This window comes from Centruroides sculpturatus, unplaced genomic scaffold, assembly GCF_000671375.1.
Source record: "Centruroides sculpturatus isolate CEXI.00-Female unplaced genomic scaffold, Cexi_2.0 scaffold123, whole genome shotgun sequence".
Taxonomy (NCBI): Eukaryota; Metazoa; Arthropoda; class Arachnida; order Scorpiones; family Buthidae; genus Centruroides; species Centruroides sculpturatus.
This window is the reverse complement of record NW_019384538.1, coordinates 872,908-881,623: the sequence shown is the minus strand read 5'-3', so window position 1 is coordinate 881,623 and position 8,716 is coordinate 872,908. Positions and strand designations below refer to the sequence as shown.

The 8,716-nt window shown below is 31.5% G+C and overlaps 2 protein-coding genes across 4 annotated transcripts in view; one reads left to right on the top strand and one right to left on the bottom strand.

The window, feature by feature from the left end:
- The first annotated feature begins 124 nt into the window (after nucleotides 1-124).
- Nucleotides 125-4,636, top strand: LOC111623318. The gene is made up of 6 exons (XM_023365856.1): nucleotides 125-1,158; nucleotides 1,240-1,431; nucleotides 1,501-1,644; nucleotides 1,715-1,903; nucleotides 1,967-2,124; nucleotides 4,194-4,636. The coding sequence occupies exons 1-6, from the start codon at nucleotides 129-131 to the stop codon at nucleotides 4,350-4,352; spliced, it is 1,872 nt and encodes a 623-aa protein (XP_023221624.1). The 5' UTR covers nucleotides 125-128; the 3' UTR covers nucleotides 4,353-4,636.
- Nucleotides 4,637-5,430: 794 nt separating this feature from the next.
- LOC111623317 overlaps nucleotides 5,431-8,716 on the bottom strand; it is an 11,059-nt gene continuing 7,773 nt past the window's right edge. For 2 of the 3 annotated variants that reach the window (XM_023365852.1, XM_023365855.1), the window contains exons 4-8: nucleotides 6,175-6,210; nucleotides 6,024-6,083; nucleotides 5,893-5,943; nucleotides 5,763-5,816; nucleotides 5,431-5,667 (exon numbers count right to left, since the gene is read on the bottom strand). In XM_023365852.1, the coding sequence (XP_023221620.1) occupies nucleotides 5,575-5,667; nucleotides 5,763-5,816; nucleotides 5,893-5,943; nucleotides 6,024-6,083; nucleotides 6,175-6,210 (294 nt within the window). In that variant the 3' untranslated portion in view covers nucleotides 5,431-5,574. The remainder of the gene's footprint in view (nucleotides 5,668-5,762; nucleotides 5,817-5,892; nucleotides 5,944-6,023; nucleotides 6,084-6,174; nucleotides 6,211-8,716) is intronic. The other variant, XM_023365853.1, reaches the window with a different exon arrangement.

Genomic DNA, 8,716 nt, shown 5'->3' with positions numbered 1-8,716 from the left:
GATGCTTCTTTAATCAGACTTGTTAAGTTAAAGCTTTTTGCATTTGTTTCTTAGATTCTTTACAACTTACTATTTGTTAATTGTCGAGATAATATTATTATGTGTAATTTTTCTCGTTATAGAAAAGAATGGATGCGAACTACGTAGACGTAGGTTCGGAATTTGTTAATGCTTGTATTAACAGTAATAAAAGGAAACTTTTAAAAGTACATAATACCATTATATCGCTGGAAAGTAAATATTTGAATGCGAAAACGTCGATAAAAAGAACGACAAATGCCGTTAAAGATGAGCTCATGGGTGAATTGGATGTTACTTATCGATCGAAACTTCAGTTTCTGCTTGATTTTCAGAGAAAAGTCGAGGAATACCTGTCGAACCTTTTAAATATCTGCGATAATTACCACCGTTTGCGCGATATCTTGAAGCTCGCAGAGAATAGTCCCGACAAAGTTCGTCTTCTACATTATATTCCTCTGGATTTTATACCGGAAGACATTTCGATAGCCAAATCGGCTATTGGTTATCTCAAAACGTGTACTTATTTGCCAGAGGAACTGACTCTTACTACATCCGAAGTGGATAAGTATTGGTTAAAAGTGAGAAATGGCAAGCCTTGGCAATCTCTTTTAATGTATTCTCTAACTGTTTTTGCCGAAAATTTTGTAGGCAGAAAGTTTTATGGGAATGTCATTGATAGAAAGAATGGTTTGTATTTAATTACTTTGCATAACAATTTCGGTATTGATTACAAAGTCTCTGTTTATTTGTATGGTCGTCATGTAAGAAACAGTCCATTGATAATAAAAGTTCCACCTCTTAGAAGTGACAAATATGGATCTTGCTATTCAGAAAACGCAAGTGTAGAGACTTCAACACTTAAAATAGTTGAAATACCGAATCAGAATAAAAATATTCCTAAGCTCAGCGACGACGGTATTTGCAGTCCATTCAACACAGATAACATCAGCTCATTTTTAAAATGTGAGTGGGACAAAAGTACAAGAAGTGCTAACAGAATGGATAATTTGAAGATCGGTGCTACTGGAGGAGATGAGTTTTGGTCTCCGCAAACAGTTGAGAATTTAAATGGCTCGACAAGAGATGATTGTACTCGTGCTCGCAAAAGTTTGAAATATACTGATGACGATGATGAAGGTAAGAATAAATTCACATCCAAAATTTGTTCTATATTTGTTTATCGCGCTTATTTAATGTTCTTTATTTTAAAATATCCAGAGAAAATTGTTCCAGTCACTGCCAAACTCACGCATGTGATTTCTAATCAATGCGGAGTGGATCTTAAAAATCCCATCGGCGTCGCCGTGACTAATAATAAAGACGTAGTTATATGCGACACAGGAAACCACAGAGTTTGGATCGTGGACGAAACCGGAAAGACAAAGGCAATATTTAATACCACGGATCGAGGTAACTTGGTTAGAAAAAGAATTGAAGGTTAAAGTTTAAGATATTTAAATTGAGCAATTGAACTTTCAGGTAAGAGTCTTCGCAGGCCTTCGGCAGTCGTTATACTTCAAAATGGGGATTTAGTTATCAAAGATAGTAATTCGCTTCACTTTTACGATTCTAATGGAATATTCATGAAAAGTATTGGCAATAGAATATTAAACAGACCTTTCGGTATGTATATATGCTTGTAATTATAGTATGAAACAAGTGATTGTATATAATTAGTTGAAAATGTTTTAAGGGTTGGTGCTGACGGAAAATGAAAAGTTAGTGACTCTATGCGAGAGTAGGCATCCGAAGTTGTTTGTGTTTAACAAAGACGGCCAGTTGGAAAGTAAGAGCTTTTATCAGCCGCTATTGAACAGGCCAGAAAATTCGAAATGTCGTTTCATGGCCACGTACAAAAACGAGTTGGTCGTATCCGATTTAGGTGAGTTTAAGATTATTTTTATTCTCTAATAAGTAGAGACTAATTATATTTCCATTGCTTTAGGATTAAGCACGATGTATAAGACTAATTTATTGGGTGAACAAATCCAAGTTTTTGGCTCTTACGGCCGAACTCCCGGAAATTTCAACGAACCGTCGGGAATCGCATTAGATTCCAAAGGTACTATGCTGATAGGAGATAGTAGGAATGATAGGATTCAGGTTAGTGTTCGGTGTTTTTTTAATAATAATGTTTAAAATTATATGCGCAATGAAAATATATGTAGTTAATATTCAAAATATCAGAGAGAGATTGCTTGTTGCTATAAAACCCTGATGTCCAATGGCTGACGGAATAGGATGTGTCTTATAGAGCCATATATGTCATATTTGGGTTTCAGCCCAGCTGGTTTTTCAGAAATTTACACAAATGGTTAGCCTTAGTTAATTGAGATCTGTCTTTACATTCCCAACTGCCTTCTTGTAGACTGAATCTATGATTGGTGTGTTCATATAGTGGAAAGTATTGACATAACTCCATCCCTCCTTTAAACTGTATACATAATTAATGGACTACATCTTAAAAGAAATTTAGATTAGGGCATCGTTTCTCATTCACTCGTGCTTGCTGACCTCTATTTGCAGCATTATTTAAAATGGCTTGCCTGTAATGTGCTAGTGATCCACATTAATTCATCTATCTGTTTATCTAAAAGAAATTGCCAATACTGTTAATAAGCAGTGTTGCAAAAACGTGCTGTTTGCAGTTATGAAAACGAAAGAAAGCTTTACAGCACAAATAGATGTAGCCTAAATACACGAAAAAGGCATAACATGAACAATTATTTTTGTTGAATGGGATCTCAATACTTTGTACAGACACCTCAAGCTTAGTTCAGCTTTTCAGACTCTGACGTAGAGTGGATGAGTTTCTTTAAGTATTATATTACAAGCTGTTGATACCAATCCCACTTCTAATATATTCCTGTAATGCTGTTTATTTTTAGGCTACTTCTCTGCAATTTTCATATCTACAATATATCAATAGCTTAACCTGACCAGATTTTGTTTCTGATCTGAACCTCTAGGATGTTTTTACTTAATTTGTGCCTCAATTTAAGTAACAATGTTAACAGGCCATAAAGAAAAGGGCACATTATACTTTAAGCCCCCCTCTCTGACATTGTACAGATTTGTCCTGGAAAATGCAAGATTTGGCATCATAAATTTGTTCCTTGATTTTAGAATTTGTTTGGTAGGTAAGATGTTTTTGTAGCGCTATTCATTGACAGACCCATTTATAAAGTGCAGTCTGTATCCCTACACCATTTCACTCACCAGAAACTATACTGTCTGAGTCAAGCAGTCTCTGTTATAGGCCTTGTCTTTTCTTGACCAAAGGCAAGGATTAGGAAGTACTGTACATAGAGTGATGTAAGCATGGTTTAGACTACTCTATCTGAGCTAAGTTGATATGACATAGTTTGACATGACATCACAAAAACCACGGTGATAGATGAACTAGTGAAGAACTTCAATATACTTGCACACAATATAGTTCAATCATAAAATTTATTTACAGGAGTCTCACATTATATAATTATTAACAAGAAGCAACACGACAAGACTTTCCTTATTTTAAAACTATTGACGTATGAAAACTAAAAATAATTACACAGTAATATGCTGTTATATGTTAGTGTTGACTTCAATACCAGCATAGTTGAAATGGAGTATAGACCTTGTTTCTGTGGTCAGTTATATGGCTTCGATAGATGAGAACAGTTTACAGGATTTACTAATAAATGAATCCTTACACTGGGGACCCCTGGTTACGCTAATTATGATCAGCACTCTTTATATGTGCAACTTTACTGACAGTCTTTCTGTGCACTATACAATCAATCAATCAGTTCTCTGATTCTTAATATAGTAGACTCTCGCTAATTCAGTTCTCAGTTATCTAGCATACTCTCCAGTGTTATCGCCTTTGAAAATGGGAGCCATGTCGCACATCCTGTTTACCTGTTTACTCAATTTCAATTTATTTCTTTGTACAGTCTTGCATGCTAGCGCAACATAATTTGCCCACCCGTCTCCATAAAAAACAACAGCACCAAAGGGAACAGGTCACATCATTCATTGTCTTTCGGCTTATACATTCGTTAATCCAGCAATCGCACTAATCTGGCACTCTTCCGTACAAAGAATGGCAGGATTAGCGAGCATCTACTGTAATAGAAACAGTTTTTGATGATTGTGGAAACATTAAGAATAACTTTGTTTTACAGATCTTCGATTGGGACGGAGAATATTTGGACGTAGTGCGGTTTTTGGAACCCATTCGTAGGCCTTCGGATATCACCTTAACTTCCGACGGTTACCTGTACGTTCTTAATTACCTAGACCATTTTCTAGGTATTTATAAATTAGAGATGGACGAAGAATAAGACTACATACAATACACACGTAATATTTGTCATAAATTACATAGAGATATGTTCATTGTCTCCATTGTTTAATGTTTATTTAATATAAAATATATTGTTCTTTTTTCTGTCTGCAAGAAAACGGACAATTTAAATTGTTTCAACATTGTGTTTATTTGAAAAATTCCAATTTGTATTTGTTATATTTGAAGTTTTTAGCGATTTTAAGTGTGCGATTGGCATAATAAAACGCAAAAAATAATTTAAATACTTTAAAAATGTACGTAAAGTTTCATGTATAAATAAATTTGCTGATTTTAAATTTATTTTTAAAAAATGCTTGAAAAACGCGACAGAAAAATCGAAAAGTTTTCGCCCCTTTATTCAAAATTCGAAAAAAAACATGCGTAATCAATTGCGCATACGAAATTTAAACAACTTTTCAAAATTTCGAACTGTAATGTTCGCCATTGAATAAACACTACAGGCCTTTTTATCAAGCACATTGTAATAACGTTAAGACGGGCCCCGATTTATCCGGGACAGACCGTTTTTTCGACTGCCCAGGCTCTACAGACATATTCGTTAATGCTATCGTTTCGGCAAGAAGGGAGATTATTCCTTAAGTGTCAAACGTTAAAAACGTCACAAAAGTGTAAATATTATTGCTTTTTTAATTTTTTAAACAACAATAATCTTAACAGTTTTCTTGAGTAATGTCATTTATGTATAAAAAGCTGGATAAGTTCTAGCGTCTAGCTTCTTTGTTGTTTTTATCATTGATTGTAAAATCAAAATATCGATTAACTATGAATTATATTGAAGATTCCCTACATCCCGCAGTATCAAATATTCAGCCAAGATTTAACTCTTTATGTAAAAATAAACAATACACCCATCTCATTAATATACTTGGATTTGTCATAATAAATAGTAAGAAGTGATAAATAAAATTGTAAGTATAACAAAGAATTCTTTGAAATTAAATTTTTTTTATTTATTTATTATAAGTTAACGTTTTATTTGCATATTTATTTTACGTACTGAAATAAATATGCATACACCCGGGTTGCATAAAACATTTTCGGGCTAACAGGGGTCGTAAATGGAAAACGTTTATTAGATCTGTTTTGGAGATTTATAAAAATTATTTATTTTAATTACAGATAAACAATTGTCATTGTTTATATTTAAAAATTAAGTGAAATAATAATTTACAGCATATAAATTTATGATATGTAAATCATAATAGTGATTTTTTTTCTTCCCTGAATGCCTTACATACCGGTTCCAAATTTTTATTAGTGTTAAATTTGCATTGTTCTTTGAAGGCATTCTGAAATATGATTAAGAATGGAAAATTTATTGATAAAATTAAAGAATTTCAATACGCAATTATTAAAGATTAAGAGAAATAAAATATATACTTACATCGTACGATTGTAAAAAAGATTCATCGCATTCCTCAGCAGTTTTTGGTCGAGGCTAAAAAATAATGATTTTTAAATTGTTCTGTTCACTTGAACATTTTTATATAAATAATTTAATTTTAAAATCTTACATATATTCTATCCATTATATCTTGTTCAAATTTTAAATAATCAAGTATTGTCTACAAGAAAGAAAATATATAGAAAATTAATATTAATTATGAATTTCAGAAGTCACAAGTTGAAAAAATGTCATTCTTACGGTTTTAAAATTTTGATCTTCAGTTATAAGTTTAATTTTATTAAAGCAATGTTGAAAATCCTATAAATTAGGAAAACAATTTTAAAAATAAATTATAAAAATATAATATAATAGTTAAAAAATAATATAAATAAGTTTATATAAAACTTACCGTGGTAAGCAGCGTACCTATGCAATAGTGGAATGTCTAAAAAAAGTTAAGTTATGATTAAAAAAATATTTATTCTTACATTTATTATTATTATTTTATCATCATACAGCGCGGTAACACTGTAGTAAAGCTTGGTCACACGTGTAATGTTAAAGTGCCAACTTTGACCCTTAACCTTCCAAGTTTTTTGTAAACTTATACGTTTCGAAACTTTCTGAATCCAAAACAACTATTAAAAAAGGCAAAAAATTCCATGGATGTTTGTGTTTCGGCATCTGTTTCGTTTAATATCTCATTACTCTCATCCCATTTAAATAAAGGAAACTTGAATATTATGGCATAAGAATATTGGAAGCAGATTTGACAGTAAGATAAACATGTAAATAAAGTGCACATTACACAGACTACAAGTACTAAAAGTTTTGAATGAAGGATAATCAGGAAAATAAGCATTGCCACTAAAAGCCTTCGAGCTACTTAGTCTCTTAAAGTTTCTTCACTAATATTACTCGAAGGTGTTCTAATGTTCGGCCAAATTATTTGTAGGCGCAACTTTAAGGCACAAAGTACAGCTCGAAGTCTTTTTTGTGACGATGTTTGTATTCTTAATTTATTATCATGGTGATATTGCTTTATCCAAAACTTCCTGTAGTTGTACTCTGTGTAATGTGTACTTTATTCACGCGTTGAGTCGTACTGTGAAATCTGGTTTCGATATTCTTATGACACAATTTTAAAATTTCCTTTATTTAGATGTATTCGCCAAGCTTTACTTTCAACTTAGTTCCACCAGTTTTTCATGGGAATTATCCCATACCTTATATTAAATATTTTAAATATTTAATTTTAGAGAATTATTTAGAAAATATCTAGAGTATGAAGATTTATCAAAACATCAAATATTTAAATTTTTCTTTGTCTAAATGAAAACCATAAATTAATTATAATTAATTTTTAAATAAATTTATAAAATTTAAATTACAAACTAAATGCATAGTTTCAATAAAAATAATAAATTTTATTACGAATTTAATGATATTAAACAATGATTTGACATAATTTTAGATTTTATCTAAACAAGTTCAATCAAATTTTTATTTAATATTTAAAGGGAATTAGATTTGTATATAAGGACTATTCCTTTATACACTATATAAATATATAGGCTATATATATATAATAATCTGTTAACATTAGCTCAAAAGTCAATTAACTTCGAAGCTATATTTTAAGATTCGTTAAAATGATATTAAAAAATATATTTCGGTTTATTGACTTTGACTTTTGGTCCCCGTGTGTTTACATAAATTACTTTAATAAGATTTAGTGTTGTTCTGAAGTATTTTTCATGTCCTAATATTAAAAGTATATATATATATATATATATATATAAACATTTTATAATTACAGTACAGAACTACAGTAACATAAATATACATTAAACATTAATTATTGACAATTACATTTAAAAACCATTTAATTTGGAAACGTTATAAATAATGATGCAACGAATATTCGGTTACTATTCGGCCGAATACCGAATACCTAAAAACAGGCGTAAGAAATAACAAAAACACAGGAAAATAATCATTTTGGTAACTTTTATTAATGCTGACCATACATTTCAAGTTTGAGAAAGCGCAATTGTTTGCTTATTTATGTAAAAGATCAAAGGAAAAGTAATATAACTAATTTATTTTTTTAAGAGATCAAAAAAGGTAACAAAAATCAAATAAAAACTACCTACGTATTATGTAGTTTAGTCATCTGTATACTCATATATAAAAGAACAAGTCCTGATAGGATAATTAACGCAGAGTCAAAACTACTAGTGCTAGAAACTTAAAAATTTGAGGATGAATCCCTTTTGTAAAGTTTAGGCGTGCTAAGAAAAGATTTTACGAAATTCAGCCCTAAAAAGGTGAAAACGGATAAAAAATTTGTATGAAAACTTTTACTGCGTGGGCACATTAGATCGAAACTTAGGTTATAAAATGTGAAAAAAATAATAATTAATGATCTGTAAAGCGTTTTTATGAAATCATTCCTTATTATAAACTTGAAAATTAAATTAACTTTTTTGTTTCATTGTACAAAATTATTTATCATAACTGAAGTTCCAGACAGCTTGGTAGCCCGAACGGCCCCACGCTTTCGCCCGTGCACTCTAAGTGGGTTTCATTACAAGCATTTAGCTTTCCGAAGTCTATGAGAACAATTATTTGGCATTGACGGTCGCGAATTTCGCGCCAATAAGCTGCCTCGACTTGTTCGATTATGTTGTCATTCAATCCTACTGATGTTTAGATCTAACATTAAGCAGGCAAACACGAACAGTAACAAAAAAGAACTTTATTAGAAAAGGTTAGAACTGTCACAGACATCCTCGGGCGACACCCGGACAAAATCCAACGAACTTTCGCGCCTTTTCCTTTTTTGACGTTGCCAGCCACTCTTGTTGGCAAGTGTTGCCAGACAGAGTTCGTGATCTTGGCAAGTGTTGCCAGACAGTGTTCAGGATCTCTGGCGCTGGCGGCCACAA